General features: G+C 44.3%; 1 protein-coding gene across 1 annotated transcript in view; it reads left to right on the forward strand.

Moving 5' to 3' along the window:
• CPS1 (carbamoyl-phosphate synthase 1) overlaps nucleotides 1-25,791 on the forward strand; it is a 129,766-nt gene that overhangs the window by 5,020 nt on the left and 98,955 nt on the right. The window contains exons 2-8 of the mRNA XM_090041226.1: nucleotides 3,565-3,709; nucleotides 5,631-5,720; nucleotides 7,546-7,602; nucleotides 11,332-11,424; nucleotides 20,730-20,819; nucleotides 24,061-24,189; nucleotides 24,888-24,994. Coding sequence (XP_089897352.1) covers nucleotides 3,565-3,709; nucleotides 5,631-5,720; nucleotides 7,546-7,602; nucleotides 11,332-11,424; nucleotides 20,730-20,819; nucleotides 24,061-24,189; nucleotides 24,888-24,994 — 711 coding nt within the window. The remainder of the gene's footprint in view (nucleotides 1-3,564; nucleotides 3,710-5,630; nucleotides 5,721-7,545; nucleotides 7,603-11,331; nucleotides 11,425-20,729; nucleotides 20,820-24,060; nucleotides 24,190-24,887; nucleotides 24,995-25,791) is intronic.

Below are 25,791 nucleotides of genomic sequence, written 5' to 3' on the forward strand. Positions count from 1 at the left end.
AATGCTTAGAGTACAGTACAGGCTGATTTACTGGGAAATATGAGAGGGAAAGAACTGAAACCTCGCACAGGAAAAAAACAAAGTAATCAAAGGAGGCAGAAAAGGCAAAGATACTAGGGATCATTGTAGAGCCACAGTGTGTGTGGAAAAGCCTGAACACAGGTAACTGGAAAATTCTCCTGACCAGGGCCTATTGAGACAAAAAAAAAAAAATCTCCTCGGCATCTATTTCAATTCATGGTCATACCCTTTGGGGTACATTATGTTGCTGCAATCTTTTACTGGCTAATGGTCAAGGCTGTGTAGATCCAATGGAATACCCAACAGCCTACCTTAGTGATATCATCTTCTTCAGGACCCAGCTAGATGCCCTGATAACAAGCAACAGCAGCTATAGAAGCTGTACTTTGCTTAATGGACTTAAATTGCAGCAAGAGGAAGTTGGGTTAGCTATTAGGAAGAAATTTCCTAATTGTGAAGGCGATCAAGTACTGGAACAGATTACTTAGAGCTTCCAACATTAGAAGATTTAAGTGAAGCATGGACTAGCAGTTGGTTGGTTTGTTCCTGCCTTGAACTGGGGTTGGACCAGAAGTTTAGATCTGAGTTCCTGTAAACCCTATTTATCTGAGGTTCTATGTTACCTTGGACCAGGCCCTAGGGAGCAGAGTGTAGACCCTACAAAACTGCCACAAACCCACAACAGAGGTAGTTTGGTTGCTTTCTAAGCCTTGCAGACTGTTGTAGGAAATTGGTGACTGTTTCCTTCATAGTTGCATGCTCCATGGAACTGATAAATGGATCTGATCCTTTGAATAGCACTGGACTCTTGAGTATGAAAAGCCTTATGCAAAACAGCAGGTTTTCCAACTCCTGACTTTGCAAAACAGTTAGTTTTGCAGAGAGATGTAGCTGTTGCAGTTTGCAGTCCTATACTAGAATGAAAAGGGAGAAGAATGCCCTGTTCTGTGTCTCAGCCACAAATTGCTCTCATGGGAGAGGATGTATGGGTATGCCCTGACAGAAAGAGAAGGCTACCTATTAAACATGCCAATAAAGCCTCAGATGCTGTCTTCTAGGAAATCACTTCAGCTGGGTGAATGCGCATGCCCCATTGAAGTGATCAAACAGCATGAAGATACGCAATCAGCCGGTATATTTCTCAGTAGACCCTGGGTGGTGAACTACCACAAGGATGCAGACTTCTCCCGAGAGGTCAAGGGTTTTGCCCCTGCAGAAGGCACTCCCACTACCTTTTGGAGAGGAGGTGGATGATGGGGTTGGTAGATCCCCCTATGACAGCCAGCCAAAAAGAATTAATGGATAAGATAACTGGTCATACTTAATGTCCTTAGCTATGACCAGGAATCCTGGTTTTCTCTGTTTAAAAATCCAAAAGTCTCTCATTAAAAAAAAAAAAAATTCTGCATTTTTCAGCAATTAAAATGAAACACCACTGTATACATAGGTATCCATTGAACACAATGCTTTATTGATATATTTAAAAATTTAAAGCAATCTGGAAGTCTACCAGTGCCTCAATCATTATAATAAAATTAATTCTAAATACCTATATATTTTGGTGTTTGATTTTAGTCCCCCACTCTGAACCCAGGCCCCAGGCCCCAGCCCCACAGCGTGTGGGGTGGGGGATGTGGGGCAGGGTGGGGGTGTGTGGGGCAGTGGTTGCCTGACCATAGGCCATGCCATCGGTGATGCATTTGGGGAGTATAAGGTGACATGCCCCCGCCCCAGATTTGTGTGTGCCCACAGTGGGCACAGGGCAGTAGCCTGGCTGGATCAGCATGGGCAGGAGCTGCTTCTGGGTCCCAGCAGGTGGGCCCCAGTGTGGGAGGGCAGAGCAGGATGGCAAAACTTATTCCTGCTACTGCTGGGACCCTGTGCCAGCTGCGACACCAGCATTGCAAGGAGTAATGGGTCCAGGAGAGCAAGAGGGGTGCTGTGCTGCCTTCACCTTCTCCCATTGACAGCTCCTTATGTGCTCTGCCATGGCCCTACCTTGTCACCATGGCCTGGCCACCACCACTGTTTCCCTCAGGCCACCTGCACTGCCTCCCAACCCATATCCCCTCTGGGGTGGAGCTGCAGCCTGAGGGGAGCAGTGGCGACGGTAGTGATGGCCATAGCTGGGCCATGGGGGTGGGGTAGAGCTGTGGTGGTAGCCAGGCCATGGTGGCAGGGTAGAGCCATGGTCCAGTGCATGAGTGTCTGGGGTCAGGAGGAGGTGAGGGCCCTCTACTCACAATCCATTACTTTTTGCACTACTGACGATGCAAATTGTATTGGGAGCATAGGAACAACAGCAGCAATGAGTCTCACTGAGCTGCTCTGCCCTCCTGCACCAGGTCTCGCCTGCTGCAGCCCCATGCCTGCTGTGGCTGCAGAAATCTGGGGACAGGACCATGCCCCTCCATTCCCCCCTGATGTGTCGCCTATGGTCCCCCCATGTCTTGCTTTGCTACCCTCATATACTTACCTGCAGGGAGCTTCAGGAGCTGTTTTCCACCACACTGCCTGGCTGCCATGTGCATGTGTGTGCATGCACATGCATGTGGCACCCCCTACCTGTGATCACCCTCCTCCTGCTCCATGATCCCCAAGCAGCCCCATGCATGCTGGAACTCTACCAGCCTGCAAAGGGAAACCCATGGTTTCCAGCATTTTTCTCCTTTAAAGAAGAAAAGGAAAATCTGTGATTTTCTCTTTTAAAGGAGAAAATCTATGTTTTTCCACATTTTTGTGATAAATGGAAAACCTGGATCCTTGGCTATGACTAAGGGCTTGATTAGAGACATCTGCTTTCAAATATGGCAGCGTGGGCAACAGGTGGAGAGGCTGCCTTGAGATGCTAAAATTACAAGTGTGAAGGAGCCACAAGAGTAGTACTGGAGTGATGAAGGAAGGAAGCAGACCAGGGAAATGGTGAAGGATGATACAGAACAGACCTTAGTTGTGCAACACTAGATCATCAGAATGGAAGCCATAGGAGAGGGTGAGCATCGGTTTTTCTACCTCTGTTCCCCTGCAAATAGAGAAGTAATGGCCCTGAAAGTTGATGGCATAGGATGAGGAAGCCCCCACACTTTCAAGGCCCTCTGGACTTGGGGTGTTTGCCTTTCACTTTGTTATACTTGAAACTTAAATGGTATGGAGCAAAGAGAACAGTGATACCAAAAATGCAATAGTGTTAGGCTTTGTCACAAAGGGGCACCCTGGACAATGACTGCACTCTGGACAGGAGTAAGTTTAGTGAGTGGATTCTAGGAGGATACAGGGATTTTTTTTTTGAAAAAAAGGAATGTGCAAAATTCTGCAACTTTTCTGTATACCAAGTCTCCAAATTTAAATAGGAAAAACACAGAGAAAAGTGGTGGTAGGGTGAACTGTACATGCAGGTACTTCTGTGCTGAGGAGGTTTCATATGCTCTCCTGCCTTTGGTTGATTTCCCATCTTGGAACTGACTGTTTTTGTTTTGCTTTTCTTCTTGTTGACTTTTTTTTGCTTCCCTTCACCTATCCAGGTTATGTTGTCTTTTTTTTCAGGTACATGGAAATTCTGACAGATCCTAGCTATCGGGGACAGATTCTCACACTGACAAACCCCATTGTAGGGAATGGTGGGGTGCCAGACACTTCTGCCTTGGATGAAATGGGCCTCAGCAAGTTTTTAGAGTCCGATGGAATCAAGGTAATAACACCAGCGAAGCCAGGGTTGGACAAAAGAATACAAATCACTGATGCATGTGGGTGTGCTCGGCTATCCTCTGTGGCTAGATGTAAAAGCTAGAATAGATTTTCCAGGATTAAGTAGGGGAATTTTCCATCTTTCTGATGCCTTAGGTACAAGGGTGTCTCCCAAAGGCCACCTGTCCTGGAAAGATCAGGTCCTAGTGAAAAGGGCAGTTTGGAGAGAGGGTGTGCCTACTCTGCAATCCACTGTAGCTTGTGTATCTCTGAGCTAGCTTTTATCCAACCAGTTTGAATACCAGTAGCAGTCCAGCTTCAGTGGGACGGGTTTCAGCCACCCAGCACTTTAAATCAGGTCCTGGGTGAACTTGTTCAGCCTGTGTTTGTCATTGCTAGAATATATAGTTGCCTTAGCCAGCTATTTTAAAAAAGCTAGCTCAGGTCTGTCTATAGCTGCAGGCACACTTCTGAACATACTCAAAGCCTTTACTGAACAGGCTTGTAATATACAGTGGAAATCAGACTACATGGTATAATGGTTCCTTCTGGAAATTTCCTAAGGTATGTTCAAGTGGCTCCAGAAAGGTCACTTGAACACAGAAGGACTTTTTGTTACAGCCCTGCCTAGATCAGGAAAATGAAGCATATTCAGCAAATGTTTTAACTTGGGTTGGGTACAGACATTGCACTTTTACTGGTATAAGAGACTGGAAACCAGTTTATACCCATAACAGAACAGAAATTCAATGTATATGGACTGGTTTAAATGGTGGAACCTGGTCTAAGATTTGCCCCCACCAATGGGCAAATGTGTGTTCTGTTTTCTACCAGTCTAAACTATGCAACTTACAGAAAATCATGTAAGAAGGCTTTTTGAATGTTGGTACTTAATCTTAATGGTCTTGTGAACACTGTTGGCATAAACAGAGACAGTGGAGTTTAAATATGTATCAGTGGTGAATCTAGCCATTTATTTTCCCAGTGTATCAGTGCCAAAGTGGTACATAAGGATTTAGCATTGTGAGAAGTGTGTCTTAAATGTACTTGTGCAACTTGAAAGAGTGTACTGGCTAAACCATGCTCCTAGTTAAACTGGTATAAATTCTCTCTAAAGACAGGAGGAGGAAAGTTAACTGGTAGCATGATTCCTTCTGTTTCTCTTAACAGGAAAGAAGGAAAAGATGAGTTAGAGAGACAGAGAAAGAACTCAAGGGAAGAGCAAAAATAGACACTGTTATTAGGTGTATTCTAAACAATTGTCTTAAAACCAGCTAAAAATAAGCATATGCATTTTCTTCTGTAAGAAATAACCATAATTTCTACAGGGATCTTGTGTAATTATGTCTTGAAGGAAAGAAGGTCTGTGTGATCACAAATGATCCATTCCCTTCGGACATGGAAAAAGTAGCCTGGAGAAAGCATCTCCATTCAGATATGGTCTGCAGTATGACTGTAACTGTGCAAATAAGGAATTGTGATGGTTTGTTGACATGACCAAAAAATAGGAAGTATGTGTATTTGCAGTTAACTGGAATATTTTATTGAACAAAATAATGTTTTATTTTCACATTATTTAACTCTTCTTTTTTTACATTTATTTTGATTTTTTTTTAAAAATCAATGTGGTATTTCAAAATGAACTGCAAAATATTTTACATTTTCAAAATGAAATGATTAGATTTTATTGGGGTTTGTTCTTTTTTGATGAAACTATTCAATACATTCAGCTTGTTTAGCAAATAGCTTTGGCTGTCCTGAAATGCATTTTTGATGAATTTGCAGTTTGCTTTTTACAGGAAATAGAAATGTCTAGATCTAACCCTTGAACAGCTTGCCATGCACTCATCTTATAAATATTTGTAGGGAGAACTTTCCTTACCTTCTGTAAGAGCAGAACACTTTATTTTATGTTTTATGTTCAGGTTTCAGGTTTGCTGGTGCTGGATTATAGCAATGAGTACAGTCACTGGCGGGCAGTCAAGAGTTTGGGGGAGTGGCTGAAAGAAGAACAGGTGAGACATCTGTAGGTAACCAGGCACTTGATGTACATATCTATTTTTATAAAATTGCTGAGTAACTTGCTGAACATTTTGATGGAAGCAGGGGAAAGAGGTGTTGTTTTAAGGTACTCTGCAAATTCTGCCCTCGGATGCAGAGCTCTGTTTCATGTTGGCAAAGCCCCTGTTGTCTCTCTGCCCTGAAAATAGCCTCCTTCTCCATTCCTTTTTGAAGGTATAGTGATACTTACCAGACTTGTTCAGGAAGAAAGCTAAGTGGTGATGCTTCTTGGCTCCTCCTTTCACAATAGATTGCTTATGCATGCTTCAGATAACATCTTGACCTTTTCTCTCCCTTACTCTCCCCTTTTATTATCTCCCTCCAGTGCACTCCCCCCATCCCAAAGCACTGTAACCATAGGTACAAGGGTGTGCTGCTGATGAATTATTAGTCTGTTCTCAGAGGAGGCTGTGACCATTATAACAATATTGATGTCCCAGGGGTTACACCACTGTAAAACCATGGTCATATTCTTGGCAGGTATAAATCAATATAGCTGTGTTGATTTGAATGTGATTATATCTGTTGATTTATATCAGCTGGTCTCCTGGAGGTAAAAATGGGGCCCACGGTCCATATAGAATAGTGTTTGCCACACAAATATTGAATGATGTTTGTGCCAGCTGCACAGTATAGCAACCAGATATATGGGCAACCCCAATCACTTAGAAGGGTAAATGGGGAGAAGGAAAATGAAAGAGGAACAAGGGAGAACAGGTATATCCTGGTACTAACACATACTAATAAATCTCAGTGGTTCTCAAACTTTTTAGATGTGAGGAGCCACTCAGAAAATGCCTGACTCAAGTATGACACACAATTCTCACATAAGGAACCTTTATGCTGTTTGATCACTTCGATGGGGGATGTGCATTTACCCAGCTGAAGTGGTTTTTTAGAAGACAGCATCGGAGGCTTTATTGGCACATTTGATAGGTGCCGCCAGCCTTCTCTTCCTGTCAGGGCATACCCATACATCTTCTCCCATGAGAGCAATTTGTGGCTGAGACACAGCACAGAGCATTCTTTCCCCTTTTCATTCTAGTATAGGACTGCAAACTACAACAGGTACATCTCTCTGTAAAGCTAACTGTTTTGCAATATTAGAAGTTGGAAAACCTGCTGATTTGCACAAGGTGTCTCACCCTCCAAAAAAGCCTTCATACTCAAGGGTCCAGTGCTATTTCAAAGGAGCAGATCCATTGATCAGTTCCATGAAGCATGCAACTATAAAGAAAACGTAGTCACCAATTTTCTACAGCAGCCTGCCTTTAGTTTTCACTCATGTTTTGACTATGGAAAAAATATAGAGCAATTTTTCTGTTGCAAGGAACACAGAAAGGTCAGAATGTTTTTAACACTATGGATTTGAAACTTCTGGGCTCATCTTGAGACAGATGTTTGCACACCTCATAGTGCTAACATTGTCTACCTGTACTCATTAAGCCAGTCCAGATCTGGAAATTTGTTAGCTGCTGTGAACTTATTCTGAGCACCCATTCTTAATCCCTCAGTCTCTAGCAGTTACTATGGATGAGCCTGGAACAGCTTCAATGGTGAACTGGATCAGTAGGTTAGGGTGGACAGAACATCGGAAAAGTGAGCCTCAGCCCTCGTTTTGCCAGGGGCCACCAGCGCAGTGGTATGGGCAACACCCCCACCCCCCCAAGGGGCTGAATTCTTAAACCACAGACACACTCTTTTCAAGGAAAGGATATGCTGGTAGTTTTCCCCTGTCATCTGCTGTTTTATGACCTGTGTCTGTTGTCTTTTCTCCAGGTGCCTGCTCTGTATGGAATTGATACCAGGATGTTATCTAAAATAATTCGGGACAAGGTATAATTTCCTAAACACTGTGTTGTTATATTCTTCTTAGTGGATGGGACAACTAGGGATGTTGTGGTGGTCTCTGGTGTGCATGACCTTGTCAGGAGTAAATACTGTATGGCCTAGGCCCTCTCTGGCCTGATGTCTTACTGGTGAATGACATCAGGATATGGAGAGGCCAACACTATATCCAGTCACTCTCTGGTGTTGTATTTCTTTCCTGCTGAACCTTTGATCTTACTTTAAGTTGGGAGCTGGTTCTGTTGGCTGATAAATCCATGCCTGCCAGAGGACTTTCTTCATGGGACTCTGCTTTCCCTTACACCCTATGTTTGCCACATCCTAGATGTGATCCTACACTTATCTCTAGGGTGTAACCCCTTGTGATGCCTGAGGCAGTCCTATCTAGGCCATCTGGAATCTATGTCAGGCCTTCTTCTCTTGGGCTCAAATGAAGCCACTCAGTGGGGCAACCCAGATTTTGGTCAGTTGTTCAACTAGATTTCCTCCCCTATCATGAATCAACTGACAGCCTGCCAGCGTAAATAAACTTAAATCAATTCAATAATTTCTCATCTCTTTTGGAAGGTGCTTCCACTGTAGTTCCTTTCTCCCTTCAGGGTTGATCCCCCTGAATTCATTTCTTAATAGTCCCAAACCAAAAAAAGATCAATTAAAGGGGCATGCATTTTCTTCGGGGTCAATCCCTACCTCTCTCTCTATTAATTCCATTTTTTTTAATAGTCCCAAAATGGACCAAAAAAAAAAATCAATTAAATCAAAGGAGACTTCCATCAGTGGACTCCATGCCCCCGGTTCCTTGGAGTCAGATACTCATGCCACATGCATGCATTTCCTCAGCCACCTACTTCAATACGGGGTCTCAACCTTCTCCAGGCGTACTGCGCCCAGTGTTCTGTCACTGGTCTTGCCCTAGTTGGTGGCCATCTAGCCACCTGTGCCTCTTGCTGTGTGCCCTTTTGCTGCAGTTGGCTACAGGCTGGCATAAGCAGGAGAGTACAGTTAGTACCAGTGAGTAACAGGGTCTATTATCGTACCTCTAAGCTAGCTGGCCTCTCCTTGTTGCTGCTTTCTTGAAGGCGCTGCTGCTAGGCTTGTTTATTATGTAGGTAGGGCCTTGGGCTGCCTATACACATGCTCAGAGTTAGGGTGGGACATTTTAATTAGAGCAGTTCCTGGAGAGCTGCTTTAATTAAAATGCCTTGTCGTCATGTCTATTAAACCCTGCACAATTAAAAATGACCATGGGATGCTTTATCTAAACCTCATTTGACCAGCTTTAGCTGACAACAGCCATTTTATAATGTATCAAGGCCATTTTAAAATGCATGAAAGCTTAATAGACATGATGCTGAGGTGACACTAGAGTGTTCTAATTAAAACATGAATGAGGACATGTACCACAAGCTGCCCTGGCATAGATGAGTGGCATTTTGCCACAACTTGAGGGAATTTCAAGCTTCTGGGCATCATCTCACAGGACTCTACAAAAGGAAAGGGCCATCCCACTCAAAAGAAAATATACCAGTCCTTAAAGACAGAAGCTAACTTCGTTGCTCAAAGCTGGATTCCTAGATCTGGCTGAGGGGTGTAGATTGTAGCTGTGTTGGTGCTGCTTTACTATTCATTCCATCCAGGAAGAGCACACACCAACTGCAGAGGCTTCCTCTGCCTGATGGACGGTTTTTAAACACAGAAGCTTGCTAATTCCTACCCCCCTCCAAACTATTTACATTGGTCTAATAAAAGATATCAGATTCACCCAAAGAACCTTGTCTGCCTAGATCCAGCTGATTCTCTTTAGTCCATTTATTTATTTATTTTTAGTTATTACTTCTTTCTGGTCTCAGAACTGACACTTGAAGGATCTGTGCAATATTGCATTACCAGATAAAGGTTAATGGTATATCTTGTTTCACATATTGGGTAAAAACAATTATCAAATTCTGTTAGAATATAAATCTTTGTGCCTTGGAGGCTTTTTCTGTTGTAAATGGTTATCTGAAGCTTCTCTTGTCTGACTGTGTGGGTGATCCATCTGAACTCTGCAGTTCAGGTCCACCCTCATTCATTCCACATAACAAAATATGAATGACCCAACTTGCATAGCATGGTATTTGCAGAAATGAATACTCAGGGGAAAATACCTCTGTAGACAAAAGATGAGAACAGTGTAGACAAACCCTCTGTAGACAAAAGATGAGAACATTTTAATACAGTATGTCTGTAGGTGGAGAATGGGAATACATTTTGTACTTGCCTGATACATGTCACTTAATGGATCAGTGTCCCTTTCACCTAAAGTAAATATGCTTTCAATATTTATCCAATAGCTTAGCATACAGCATATGGTAATAATGCACATTACATTGGGACTCTGAGTAATATTGGCTTAGGTTTTTAAAAAATGCACAATGTAGCCTTTTCTCTCACTAATCTTAGTCAGGTTGAAAAACTAGCTTAATATTTCAGTCCGTGTACTTTAATAAATTGAAGATGAGAGTAGGCTTTCAGTGCGATGAATGCATAAATGAACAGTGACTCTGTAAATTGGATTCTAAAGGTAAACACAGGGCATCATTTCATTAAGTAATCCAGTGTCAAGGTAAAGCACTGTGCATGTGAGAGAAGGGATATAATCAGCTTTTGCAGTTCTGAAGCAGCTCTCAGCAGTTTCCAGAGCTCCCAAGTAGTTGGCCTCTTGAAGGTCACACTAGCCTTTTCAACTCTGCCCCATGCAAATCTTGCCAACAGGGATACTCAACAGGGAAAGAAAAGTTTCATCAGAAGCCTGGGGAAAGGGGCATATCACCAAAAACAATTACTTCACATGAAAGGCTATTAAGATAGCCTTAGGCCAAATTCTGCCATCCATACTCTCACTGTGCACTATCATATTTTTGTCTTTAATGGGGCTTCTGTGGTTTAAGGTGTTTCATACTTAATATGGGTAGAAGTATTGGATTGTACAGTGGCTTACATGTGATCATGAACAGTTGGCCACTATTTGTACACAAAGATGACCAAGATGGAGTTCTTTGATGTTCATAGAATATGAGATGACTGCAGTATCACAGATAGTACCTGTCTCTGATCCAATAGTATGCTTATACACAGAAGTAAAGCCATTGTGTGTACTTACTTGGTAATTGTAAAAGTGTAGGGGAACAGAATTAAATGGTAATCTGTTTTGTTATACAAATAAAGTCCTTTTTGTAAGGGAGAGATCTGAAATTTCCTACTTTGTCCCTTTCAAATTGCTGTTCTCATGCTAAAAAGTTCACCAGTGCCATACCCATTCCCCAGCTGAGAAGAGTGGATGCGCCTTCCTTCATCTCACCAACTTTGCTTCTCCAGCTATCCAGAGTGACAGAGATGCTTCCAAGAAGAAAGGCAGCAGGCTTGCTTTGGGAATGCATCCGGGTCCTGAAGGCCTCTGGTCTTAGGAGCTGAACTCTGATTTCTCTGAAAGACAAGCTGCAAGAAAGTTGGCTTAATCCCATTTCAGCTGATGTTACTGCCTACCCCACTTCCCCAAAATGTAGGATAGTTAATCTGCTTAGCTATCTGAGGATGCAGGGAGTGGTGATGAAGATGTCAAACTGACTCTGGAGCAGCTGTTCCAGTTCCTCTGGTGTTTTGTCTGTCAGCAGCTGCTCCAGTTTTCACAGCTTCTTCCTTGCTCATGCACAGGTGTCTACTTCTTTATTTCCACAGGGCACAGTACTTGGGAAGATTGAATTTGAAGGTCAACCAGTGGAGTTTGTAGACCCAAATAAGCAGAACTTGATTGCAGAAGTTTCAACTAAGGTGAGAATTTCCTCTTCATTGTGGGTACTATACACTTAAATGATAAATGTCACCCCATTTGCCCTAGAAAGTTTTCATATGCTATATAAAAGCAAACATTGACTGTTCTTCAATGAATGACTCTTATTTGATTTGAAATTTGGGAGCCTTTAAATGCTTATACAAACTCTACAGTCTAATACAGCTTTGGCAGATCACTCATCAATGACTTCAACAGTACCAGAAGGCACATTAGAGGCTTCTGCATAAAGCTCGGGCCAAATAGCATTAAAATAGTGCTATGTTAAGTAAGAAGTAGTCTAAATTGTAAACCTAGGAATTAGCAAGGCAACTAAATAAAAGAGTAAATGTTTTATGGCCAAGGCAAAACCACAGTAGGTGGCATGTGTAATCATGGTAGATAGGGGATATTTTGATACAGTGAAAAGAACTTTTTGCTGGTGGTAACATGGTTTCCCTTAAAGTAGAAAATCTCATAAAATCCACAGTCCTCATGTTTAATAACTGTGTTCTGGTACATTTTTTGCTAGAAGGGCTGCAACAATCTGCCTGTCTATTTTGAACAGGGATTGTTTGTTTCAAGGACTTCATCAATTTTAATTCAGCCAAATACTATTGCTCTAAGTAGTATAGCACAGTATTAAAGACTAAGCTTTCTGGGTGAGCATGCTAACCACGCACCATTCTGACAGGTTAAAATATCACAACAGGAGGAGGGTTATGTTTATGTCTATACTAAAATTTTTAACTATGTTTTAACCAAGTCAGGGGCAATTGTTTTGTGTTGAGTCCTATATATTTGTGGTATAGCTACAGGTCCAGATAATACCTTATGACCAGACTTTTAAAGTATTTAGTTGCCTAATTCCCAGTGATTTCAATGGAAGGTGGACACCTACATACTTTTAAGAATTTGGCCTGTGGTCAATAACCATACTTGAAAAGGTAGTAACAGGCCATGATATTGTAGTAGTGATGAAGGCTGTAATGTCAGTGTTTTTTTCCATTTTGTTCAGCAAACAGTGCCAGGCTGGTATATATTTTGTTTGAATTCCCCTGGGAACCTCATGTAGCCTAAGTTTCCACATTAGGCAATTGACACCATTCTATTGATTATTGTGGTATGTTGTTGGGATGAAAGTTGAATATTCCTATATGCAAATATTTTCATGACATTAATTACTTCAAATGTAATTAAAAATCACTCCTAAATATTTCTCTTGTGCTCTCTTCTCCCTATTTTTATCTACTGGGCAGGAAGCTCCTTAGGGCAAGCATATGCTTTACTTGATATCTTTGTAAAATGTCCACCTTGTTATAAACTAAATAATTATAAATAAAAGTGTCTTAGAAAATGACTACTTTGCAGGTGTGTTCCGTAACAGGGGTTTGTACATGGATTTCATAGATTTAGAAGAGTTCATAGACATTAGGGCTGGAAGGGACCTTGCAGGTTCATCGGATTCAGCCCTGTCGCAGGGGCAGAAAATCTGCTGGGGTCAAATGATCCCAGCAAGGTAAGCAGCCAAGTGTATCTTAAAGGTGTTCTGAGTAGGTGTTTGCACCACTTTTTGGGGGAGTGTATTCCAGGCTCTGGGGACTTGGATGGTAAAGATGGTTTTTCTTATGTCCAGGCTAAAATAGTCTTCCTGGAGTTTGTGACTGTTAGACCTTGTCTTCTCTTGGTGCTCTGGTAAAGAGACATTTTCCCAGTTCCTGGTGCACACCCCTTATATACTTATAGGATGCCACCAAATCCCCCCTGAGCCTTTGCTTTTCCAGGCTGAAGAGTCCCATGTCTCTCAGCCTTTCTTCATAAGACTTGTTCTCTTGTCCTCTGATTATGTGCATGGCTCTCTTCTGGACTCTCTTAAGCTTCTCCACCTCCTTCCTAAAGTGCAGAGCCCAGAACTGGATGTAGTATTCCAGCTGCGGCCTCACCAAAGCTGAGTATAGTGGAAAGATGACTTCCTGGGTCTTTCTTGAGATGCATTGATAGATGCAACCCAGGGTTTTGTTTGCTTTGCTGGCTGTGGTATCACATTAGTGGCTAATGTTCATCTTGTGGTCAATTGTGACCCCCAAGTCCCTTTCAGCCATAATACTAGTGAGTGTAGCACTGCTGAGCCTATAAGTATGATGTAGATTTTTTTTCCCCTGAGGTGGAGCACCTTGCATTTCTCTGTGTTGAATGCCATCAGGTTCGACCGCCCACCTTGCAAACCTGTCCAGGTTGGCCTGAATCATCAGCCTATCTTCTAGTGTGACCACACTTCCTGATAGTTTGGTGTCATCAGCAAATTTAGTCAGTCCACTTCTGATACCTGAATACAGATAATTTATAAATATGTTAAAGAGTACTGGTCCAAGTACAGAGCCCTGGGGCATGCCACTGGTCACCATGCACCATGTTGACACGGTTCCATCGACTATCACTCTCTGACCATGAAGTCAGTTCCTGAGCCATCAGACCATGAGGTTGTTAAGGCCACAGTTCCCCAGTTTAACCATGAGGACTTCATGAGAGACCATATCAAAGGCTTTTTTGAAGTCCAAGTAGATGATATCAACCTCTTCTCTTTTGTCCAGGTGATGCATCACCTGGTCATAGAAGGAAATGAGGTTGGCCAGGCAAGACCTACCTGCAACAAAGCCATGTTGGCTATCTTTCAGAATGTTGCATTCTATGCCTGTTGTTGATGGTTTCATTGAGGATTTTTTCCAATATCTTTCCAGGGATTGAGGTCAAACTGATTGGCCTGTAGTCCCCTGGATCATCTTTCCCCCCTTTCTTGAAGATGGGCATCACACTGGCCCTCTTCCAATCCTCCGGAACCTCACCTGAGTGCCACAAGTTCTCAAATATCTTTGCCAATGGCCACGCTATGATGTCTGCCAGTTCTTTCAGCACTCTTGGGTGCATTCCATCTGGGCCAGCTGATTTGTGGGTGTCCAGCCTCTCAAGGTGTCCCCTTCTGAGATCTTTGCCAATGATGGGTGTGTGTTCACCCAGACACTGGAAATCCTGAATCTTGTTTGGCAGGGTGATCCCCTTGAGTGATCACTCATCTTGGACTCTCCTCTCTGTTAGATACTGGTTTCTCAGGGCCTTGGCAACCAGCCTCCTGAATTTATGAAAAGCAGCTTTCCTAAAATCAGGGATTTCTGCATTGCTGGCTGATTTGCCAGCTTTGCGATGGATAGAGAAAGTGATCAACTCATGATCACTGTCTCCCACCTTCCCTTCAATTCTCAGGTTGCTTACTAGATCATCCCCTTTGGCCAGTACCAGATCCAGGAGTGCCTTATCTGTTGTCTCAAGAAGTCTACGGGCAAACAAGAAGCGTCTATCAGTGCAGGTGAGAAAGCTGCTGATGTGACCGATCAGATTTCGAAGAGTGGTCCTCCCATGAGATGTCAGGGTCTTTGAAGTCACCCATAAAAACCATGCACCAAGCATGTGTAGCCTCTGTCAGTTCCCCTGTGAATGCATGACTTCCTCTTGGTTAGGAGTTCTGTAGTAGACTCCTACCAATATTTCCTCTTCACCACGTTCCTCCTGTAATCTGACCCAAAGGGTCTTGAGTCAACCTTCTTGGGTGTCAAACTCCACTTGTAGAGTGTACTGCTCCTTCACATAGAGAGCTACACCCCCGCCCCTTTCTAGCAACACGATACTTCCTGTACAAGGTATAGCCAGCTATACCTGTGGTCCACTCATAGGTGGAGTCCCACCAGGTCTCCATTATTCCTATGAGAGAGTGTCACAGGGGCACTGAGGTGCCCTGTGACTTGAAGGATAAGAGGGGAGTTGTCAATCAGCAGAGCAGCACAGCTGTGGCTTGCTGTGGCAACCAGCTGGTCAGGTGACCGGAAGTGGGCAGGGCCGCACCCTTTATAACAGCTCAGGCTGGAGCCCGTGGGCAGTTCCCCTCCAGCCACTGCACGAGCAGGAGCTCTGCAGTGGAGAGCTGACAGCAGAGCCTATGGTGGCAGACTGACCGCTGCAATGATGCGAGGGGAGAGGGAGAGCCCTGAGAAAGGTATTGGTGAGAGCCAGCGTTGCGTGTGGTTTGTGTTATAAGCCGGTGGGCTTTTTGCTTGTGTTGTAGCCACGTGGCTCACGGCTTGTTATGGTTACACCGGAGGACCGGGTGAGGCTGTAGGGGTGAAAGGAGGCCCACGGGGGCTCCCCAGCAGCTTGGGGGTTCCCAGTGCCCAGTGGGGCACAGCGAGTGGTGCTCAGTGGGGCACAGCGAGTGGTGCCAGTGGGGCACAGCGGTTTGCGCCGGAGAGGCGTGGCAGAGGCCGCACAGGGGGCAACGGGCACGGGAGGCGTGGCAGAGGCCGCACAGGGGGCAACGGGCGTGGGAGGCATGGCAGAGGCCCCACAGGGGGCAACGGGCACGGGAGGCGTGGCAAAGGCCCCACAGGGGGGCAACGGGCATGGGAGGTGCGGCAGAGGCCCTAGGTGGGCCATGTACTAGATCAAGCCACCCCAGGGCGGGTGGCAGGTTGCATTGACAGGCACCCAAGACAGGTGCGAGCTAAAGAGTGGTCTGGAAGGTCCCCATACCAGCAGGGGAGCCCTAGGAACCAGAGGGGCCAGGTAAGGCTCCGGCCGCCTGAGCCTTACAGGACACACTTTATGTCAGGGTCATCATTGGCAGGACTTTGAAGGGGCCAGGTAGGGCTCCGGCCGCCTGAGCCTACCAGGACACACTTAGTTGGACAACCATCATTGGCAGGGGTCAGCAGGGGCCAGGTAAGGCTTAGGCTGCCTGAGCCCAATTGGACGGTCACCATTGACAGGACTCAGAAGGGGCCAGGTAGGGCTTAGGCGAGCCTAGTTGATATAGAGAGTTAGTCCAGGTAAGGGGGCCAAGCCCGGGGGGGGTGGTGCCAGAGAAGGGGCGCTGATTGCGGGTTAGGCCCAGGGGCGCCAGAGAAGGGGCGCTGATTGCGGGTTAGGCCCAGGGGCACCAGAGAAGGGGCGCTGATTGAGGGTTAGGCCCAGGGGCACCAGAGAAGGGGCGCTGGTTGTAGGCTAGCCCAGGGGGCACCAGTAGGGCGCAGGACCAGACAATGTCCAGGAAGAGTGGCAAGGCTTGGGGCGTGCTATAAGGGGAGGTCGGAGGCACGCACTGCCCATAAGGCTGGGGTGAGAGCACCCCATTTGGAACGAAGGTAATACCAGTGCGGTGTCATAGGTGCAAGTAGGCAGCCTCCCATACTGAACCTAAGATCAAAGACGTGGCAGGCGAGTCGAGGGTGCTGGATTGCCTAATTGACACGGCAGGGGGGTGCTAGCGAGTACATGGCCACTCGTAGGTTCCCACTCCGTGACAGAGAGTATTGATTTTTATTTAGCAGGAGGGCCAATTCCTCCTGTTTGTTTCCCAGGCTCCTGGCATTTGTGTACAGGCAAGTAAGCCTGCCATCAGAGGTTCTAGGCTTCCCAGCACCCCTAGAAGAATCCTGTCCCTGGGCTGAGGTAGGAGTGAGGTCTGTGGGGAATTCACTTGTGTCCCTTGTGCTGCATGACTTACTAATTCTGCGGTTGTCGCTTGGTGGCCTTCACTGGTGGTTGTCCGCTTATCCCCTGGTGAGGTTATTTTAAAGCCTTATCAAGTAGGTGAGCCATTCTGGGTGAGAAGAGCTTCTTCCCCACTGGAATGACATGGGGGCTGTCCCTTCCCAACAGACCCATGCCTCCATCTCTGAAGCGCAGTGCTGTGGTCAAAGAAGCTGAAGCCTTCATGATAGCACCAGTGCCGCAGTCTTCTATTGACTTCATCAATTCATGCATCCCTCCTTTGCCCGTGACCCATAACTGGAAGGATTGAGGAAAAAACTACCTGCACTCCCAACCCTTTGAGCCCCTCCTTCAGAGCCCTGTAGACACTATAGCCCACCTGGGGTTGCTCTGAGCTGGTGTCATTTGTGCCCACATGGATGAGGAGCATGTTGCAGTCTGTGTCATTCCTGGGTTTCTCAAGCTTAGTATTTATTCTTGTGTACTTCCAAGAGTTACTTCTTAACATGCTGATAATATTGCAGTTTGAACCTGGACCTCTTCAATTCTGAACAGACTGACCAGTGATCCAAGAGTGAATTTTCAGACCTCCCAGCATCATTCAGATTCAGATGGCAAAACTGCCTAAGGATTTTGGATGACCATCTCATATCAAAATGAATTAGGCATCTCTGCAAATCTAGCTTTAGGGTCTAATTCAGATTCTCTTGAGGTTATTGAATTATGGAATCAGTTTCATTAAGCTTTGGATCAGGCACTTGTTTAGTGTATAAGCTAATGAGTACTGTCCACTGAAGTCTTCATAAGCTAAAGCCCGAAGTACCAGCTGGAGCCGTTTTGAGCCATAAATCAGTAATAGGTAAGGTTGCTGTTGATAAGCTTTCCCATTACCAAGAGGGAATTACTATAAAGATGCAGAAAATAGCATCCATAAAGGAGATATAATAAGATTAAAAGAGGTTCTGCGGTCTCATTATGTTTATAACTTCATTTTATAGGCTTAAAAAGAAGAATCACAAATAAAGCTGACAATTAACTAAACTGTTCAATGGTGGTAATTACTGGACATGATAATCTATCTGTTACCAAACAGCTCTTTTCATGTAAATCAGGTTGTGGTAAGACTAGCGTTTTTTTATCAATGATACATTAGAAGTGATAGATTTCTCACCCCACTTCCCCTCCCACCTTTTGGTGCTAATGCAGTAAGTTCTTGCTTTATTGATGATGTTTATACAGGACATTTGTGTCAGTAGAACTGTGTCTTTCAGGGAGTTGCTCAGAGATTTTTTTTTTTTGCTGGTAACTTGGGAGTGAGATTCAGGTTATGAGCAGACAGAATATGTTTAACCATTCAAGAATGTCAAGTCACTTTTGTCCACAAAAATCTAATCCAATGGACAGAGGAAAAGCATGAATGGTTAATGGGTGTGGTACCTGCAGGCCACAAAATCAACCTAGAGCAGTTTGCTTTTACTGGTGAACTGCATACAACAGCTTGTTCTAAATTACACATTTCACATTTGCATCTGAACTTCCCAAAGCTGCTCAGGTCAGAGCTTTTGCTTTAGGTTCATCCTTGGTTAAAAGAACTCTGAGTAGTTTCTCTAATTGTCAGTCCACTAAGGGACTTCCAAACCATTTTAGCATAAGACATGCTACTGTTTACCTTATAGTATGTTAAAACTTTGTTCTTTTTAATAATATATGGATGTTTTTCTTTAAGAAATTCTTTAAACTCATTCTAAACAAGAGGTAAGCTACAATAATATGAAGGGAGATGGCTTTTACAGTTTCCTAGTACGCTCCGGTTCAGGTCCCTTTATAGAAGATGATGCTTTCGTCCTTGCTGGTGGCAGGTCACCTATGAAAAGTTTCCGTTTGTCACCCAGTGCCAGACAGCATGAACATAAAATTTAGCATTTTACCCACAAGTGTTCCTGCTGTGAACTATCTGTGTGCCAAGGAAGTTGATATAAAGCGGTTATTTAATAAAATAAAAATAGTTTGCTCAGTGGTGTATCAGACAGAGAAAAGCCATTTTGTTTGATGTGCATTCAGAAGCCTCAGCTGTCAGAGGCTCTGTGCAGCTCAGGAAGACAAGGAAGTTAGCTTCTGCAAGGAAGAAGGATGCTGTGGACATTTCCTGATGAAAATCATCCCAGCTGGATGCTGACACAGTTACTCCATTTATAAAGAAAAAAAAATCCAGTATTTTTCAGTATAGCTGCTCCACAAACACACTTAGAGCATTACTACACATATCTGTTAGTAAATCTGTGGTTTTGAGGGGGGTCTATATAACATATAATGACTCAGTTTTATCTTACTCCATCTGTGTTGAAACCAGAGGATAAAGTGGCATGTGTAGTGAGATAGTAAGGCTGAAATGTAATGCCACTGACATTAGAGGATCAAAATGGTACAGGACAACCTGGATAATATCACTTCTCACTCTGTCCTGTTTATTAACACAAGCCTTTTGTCTTCAGTGGCTGGCTTCCACATATAACGACACAAAAAGCCCTCTTTTTCTTGCCACTCCAGACATTGGCACAAATGGCTTAATGTCAACAACTTAGTCATTCTGTGCTGGATAAATTACTGCTTAATGTCACAATGATGGAAGGATGTTTCAAGGTCAAAACAATTAGCAGACAGCTATTGGCGAAGTCATTTGCCTTGCTGAAAAACATATCTAAAGATATGTGATGGCAGAAAGTTATGATTTTTTTTTTATAATTGTAGCATAGTTTTGTCAGGTACTAGCTCAGGGCCTGGGAATTTAAGTTAATGCCAGAGCCTGAGTGTGGCCTGGCTAAGGCTTTACTGATACACACACAGTTTATGTCATGGATAAATTACATTAGGGGCACGAGTTCTTATCACGTAGCATAGTTTTTAGTACAAATAGAACAAAAAAACGAATGAAAAGTTCAGAGAGTGAGTGAAGCCCAGGCATGGTGCCACTGGAGCAAAGGGGCAAGTGGGTGGGACTTAAGCATTCCTACTTTTTATTTTTGGGGGGCAATAAAGCCTCTCTTTCCTTCAGTGAATTAGTGCACAAGTTTTTAACATTGCACATTTTTATAGTTTTTTACTTCATTTCTTATGATAGACATTTTATAAGTACCATGGGTGGATATTGCATAAGTTCACATAATTACACAAAAGGAATAAGGGCATAAATTCTAGCCCCTTAGGGCTGTGACAGTGCCTGTTGTGAATCAGTAGGAACATGAGTGAGTGCTAACTGGTGTGTGACTCCAGTTATTGTCAACTCTGCTTAATATCACAGGCTTTTGTCAGCTCCCTACATATGTGACATTATCAGGGTTTGACTGTACTTAAAGTCTAATGGGATAGATCTTCAGTTGGTGTAAATTGGCCTCACTCTATAATGGCGTAATAGAGTGAGGCCAGTTGACAATCTTGCCCAGTGTGTCCAGCACTGGCTTTTTCTACTGCTGTGTCTAAGTAAGCAGTATTTCTCAAGAATTCAGTTTTTACTTGCCACTAATGAGCCAAAACACAGAAACGCTGATCATTAACTGTAGAAACAATCAGTTTCTTAGGCTTCATTGCTATTCCTGGAACAGCATTATAATATTTTCCTTTTTAAAAAATGAATGAAATATCAGTCTCTGTGACACTTCCTAAGATTTCCTTGCAAATAGATTGTTTAGTGCCAGTCACTTCCCACTGGTTAACAATCTCTCTGCTAAGTGGGATTTGTAGTAATGTCTGTCTTTTTTAAACCTACCTTTAGGAAGTCAAAGTATATGGCCACGGAAATCCAATTAAAGTTGTAGCTGTGGACTGCGGGTTAAAACACAATGCTATCCGTCTGCTAGTAAAGGTAAGTTAGAGCTTTCTACTTCTCTCCTCTAGAGTCTTCTGAATCATTGCTATCAGGCAAGAATGACTAGCCATATCTGTTACAGGGAACTTGTCACTGATATTGGTTCAGTGTTCACTCTACCTGGATTGTTATTTTTTTTTTTTGCAACGTAAATGCTGTCCTTGAGAGAGGTCACTCTTTTTAGAAAATACCAAAGGGTCAGGTGTTCTTTGAACTCTGTAAGAAGGTCCATAGGATGGTAGGGAGAGGACCCGCAGGAAAGCAGGACAGCAGTATTTTCACTAAAGAATGTGCCACTATCTAATAGTAACCAAGCAAGAATTGGCACTGAATTACCAAAAAAGCAGGATATTTTACATTAATGCCTTTTTTTCTTGCAAGGTTTTGCTATAATTGACCTGCTGGCTTTGTAGCCTTAGCAGTTTTTTGTTTTATTTCCCCACAGAAGGAATTAAGATGGTATCCTTTCCTCCTTTAGGTTTCTTAGTCCCCAAGTCATTCTTCGGTCATGTAGATGGTTAGGTTACCATGCTTTGACATGATGCAGGGTTTTTTTGTGTTGCACTCTAGATTTTTGTGTCTCTTGTGGAAGAGAGTCTGCTGTATGCAGCACAGCAGAACTATTGCTGGTTGCATTTCTACACTTACTTCGTAACAGTCTTATGACTTAGTATTTTAAAGTTGAGTAATATTGAACCATACTAATTTTGTACATGGTGCTGGAAGCAGCTGGAAAGTTAAGGAAGGAGCATTTCTAGCAGAAGAAGATTTTTAGCAGGATAACACTGGGGAAAGTCATCTCAACATAAACTGTTTACCAAACAGGATCATTTGACAGAGATATCTACAAATCTGCTTGTAACAAATCCTCATTGCATTTTCTCCTCATATGCAGAACTAATGTGTGGTCTAAATGGAGTTCACTGAACTAGAATTAGGAAAGGAGGATGATATAGAGAGTGGAGGGCTCCACACCCTCCTTGAGTGTTACTCTGATCTCTACTTTCTGCTCCCTCCCTGATCTGTTGCTCTATTTTCTGCTCTGTGCCCTGTCTGCTGCTATGTTGCCTGCTCCCTCCGTGGTCTGCTGTGGGCCACACACACAGGCTGCTGTGCTACTTGTGGTGCATATGTGTTCTGGAAGTACTTGAGTAGTTTCAATACCTTGAAGTCCAGAGTCATCAATGGCACTACTTACCAAGTTATAGTGAAACATGTGACTAATGAAGGGGTGGGCAAAATACAGCGCGTGGGCTGGATCCGGCCCACCAGACAATTTTCATCCAGTCCACGGGCAGGTGCCTACCAATTCACTGTATCTGGCCCGACTCCGGGCTGCCCCATATGTGCTTACATGGGGCTGAGCCCAGCCCACTCCTATGGGGGCAGTGTATGCTGTGCTCTCACCCTTGCCCTCAGGACACCCCTGACCCCAGCCTCACAGGTAGGGAAGTGGCAGTGGTGGGCAGGGGAGGGGCAGCAGTGGCAGTGGGTGGAAAGAAAGGAAGTGATGGTGGTCAGTGGTGACGGGGAGGTGGGGGAAGTGGCAGTGGGCAGGTGGGAAGCAGTAGCAAGCTGGCAGCAGGAGTACAGGTCCCATGCCAGTGTCACAGGGCCAGGGCTGGCAGGGGCCCAGGGTCAGGCAGCAGGAGCATGGAGCCTGGGCTGGTGGAATACAGGGTCTGCCTGGCTCCATCACACGGAGCTCTCCAGGACTCGTATGCAGTTTCTGGGTTTTCCCAAGCTATGTGCCTCTGGGGGGAGCCCTGTGTGATGGAGCCAGTGGCCCAGCCCTGCTCACTGCCACATGCAGGTTATGGGGGACAGTGGGGAACTCCACACTATGGAGCTGGGCTGGCTCTGCCCCTCTCCCTACTGCCCTGGCTGAACCCGATGCCCTACACTGCTGGCTACATTGTGTGTGGCTTCCCCTGGGAGCGTGGGGCTTGGGTGGGGAATCCAGGAACTGCATGCGAGCCTTGCACGATGGAAGGTGAGGGGGGCTCAGCCTGCTGTGTGTTGTGAGTACCCTGAGGGCCTCCTGCCTGCTGCTGCCACTGGCAGCAGGAGCTGTGCACAATGGGGAGCATGTGTGAGGGGGGCCTATTTTGTAGGGGGGAGCCCACATGTACATCCTCCCCCCACACACCCTCTCAGCTACAACCCCCATCACACCCTCCACCTCTACACTCCCCACAATCCCACCATGGCCACAGGCCCCCACAAACTCCACAATCACCCACACATCCCCAACCCCCCCCACACCCAATCCCCATACCCACCCTCCACACCTACCTAAATTCCCCACAAACCCCATACATCTAGACATACCCCTACACCCTGCCCCACACTGCATATATACCCACAGCTCCCCACAAACCCTATACCCACCCATCTCCACATTCCCAATGCCTACCCATACCCCCACAAACCTCACACAGCCACATACACCCTGCCCCACATCCACTCTCACTCACCCCCAACAAATCCCATACCCACCCATACCCCTATGCCCCCCCACAATATACAAGAATAAGACTTCATTTTGAGCTATTATGCAATCACCTCTATTTACACTATACAAACACACACACATTAGGACAAAATTATTTTTTGAAATAAAATTAATATATGTTATAGTAGATGTATGATTTTTAGTATATAATTTGATTTTTTTCTGGTTTCAAGATGGCAAACCTCCCTCCCAAATGGAGCACTACTGGGGGAAGTGGGGGAGCACTTCTAGTGGAAAAGATCAGGAGTTAGAGGCAGGACTTCTGGTCCCAAGATGGTGACCAGGGGGGCTGGGCACCTGTCAAGGGGTGGGACTACCCTTGCAGCTCTCAACAGTTCACTGAAACTCATTAAGTGGCCCTCCAGTTGAAGTAATTGACCATCCCTGGCCTAAGGTAGTGACTGAACAGTGAAGGAGAGCTTTAACCTGACTCCTTTAGAGTTAAAGTGATAGGAATCTGTGCTATCAGGGTAACGGGATTGATATTCATACTGTCAATGTGAAGCCTTTAGCCTGTATTGACCAGGTAACCACATGTTTAATACAATGTTAATTTATTAACTGTAAAAGAGAGTCTTCATGTTGACATGCTGGGCTGTTTTTGGTGCACCATGGAATATGCATGGTAGGCTTTTTGTTATCAGTTAGAATCGGCTCACTATGGAAGAAGGAAAGTTAATTAAAAACTTTTTTTTTTCTTTGCCTCTTTGGTTTCTCTTGCAGCGGGGGGCAGAGGTGCATGTGGTTCCATGGAATCATGACTTCACCAGGATGGAGTACGATGGGCTCTTTATTTCTGGTGGCCCTGGGGATCCAACACAAGCACAGGAACTGATCCAGAATGTCAAGAAGGTAAAGTGTGAGCCCTTAGGCACTTTTCTAACCAATGATATCCATGAATTCATCTCAAGGCTTTTGTATGCAATAATTTGCTTGTTTCTCAAGGAGACAAGTGGATCATAGATTAGAAATTTAAGCAGTTGTGTGTACTAACAAGTCATGTGAAATTTCACTCCTGTTACTTTTCCAGTTTGTCATCGGTCTCTGTCTGCTTAAACTGTTAGCTCCAATGACTGGAGACCTCACTTGTAGTAGGCCCTAGTATATGAATAGTCACTTTTATAAAAAGACAGTGCATCTGCAGTCATGTATCCTCCCCTAAAGGCTGGCCCATAGGGAACCATAGCTGATCTCTCTGTATGCCCTTTTTGGGTAGGCTTCTCCTCATCTTGCCCACTCCATTCCCACTGTATGCAATGACCTCCATACAGACAAAGGAGGGGTGTGATGATGGATAGGAGCACTTCTCCCAGCTAGGAATATATGTTGGGCCCTATATTCCCTGTTGTGAATTAGGAGCATATAGGAAACACTAGCCCAGCAATAAGCCGATTAAATTATTTTATGTGTAAGTTGCCAAAAACAAATTAATTCTCCATTGAAACACTGTGTTCAAAGCTAATGAGTATAAATATATTTTACCTCTGAATTGGAAGATTTGATGGTGCAAGAATCTCACTCTTGGGTTGATGAAAATCTTCTCCATCTAGGTCTTGGAGAGTGATTGCCAGGTGCCATTGTTTGGGGTCAGTATGGGGAACCTAATAACTGGAGTGGCAGCTGGAGCTACATCTTACAAGATGCCCATGGCCAACAGGTAAGACAACATACTGCAAAGAATTGTGCTACATCAACATTTTGCCTTTCCCACCTCATCACTAATACAACCTATAATGTCTGTGGTGCCAGATGGGCTGTCTTCCCACCCTTCTTTCCATGAGATGAGTTGTGAAGCAAGCTGAGAAATCAAGGACCACAGTGCAGCTCTTTTTTCCAGAGCGAAGGGTAGATGGTGGCCTGTAGTGTTCAGTTGTGAATGGTTCTATATTCTGCTCAGAGATTCACTTGTTCATTGGACCCCTTTTAACTTAAGAGGGCCAGGCCCAAAGGATATTCCTATTTGAATCCTTTCTTTTAAATAATGAACTAAAAGAAACTTTGACTTAATGTACAGGCACCCAAATATGGCAGCCTTACACTGTACATTTTGTGTCCAAGAAATTTAAGATGGAGTTGATATAAATATCTTCAAAGATATTGTTGCCTCATCCTCCATGGCTATTTATGTTGGCTGGAGCCATGCATTATTTTATTTGGGAATACCTGTGTTTGGTGTCTTGGTCAGATTACAAAACTGACACATTTTGTGTATCCTACTATAGACATTCCACTGATTACTGTTTCCTATACAAAATACACTTTCTCCATCTTGCTTCTTAACATGCCTTCTGAAGTGTGCAGAAACATGACTCTGTCGGAGCCTGTGTACTAGTGATGTGGACATATGTACATGGCACAGTTCAGTGTCACACAGAGATAACTGAGATCATTCTGAATGAGTTGACGTACATATTGGAGGCAGCCTATCTGTAGTGGTGTGATATAACTCACTTG

Source organism: Crocodylus siamensis, chromosome 4 (assembly GCF_052110815.1).
Source record: "Crocodylus siamensis isolate JL-2025a chromosome 4, ASM5211081v1, whole genome shotgun sequence".
NCBI classification, from domain to species: Eukaryota; Metazoa; Chordata; order Crocodylia; family Crocodylidae; genus Crocodylus; species Crocodylus siamensis.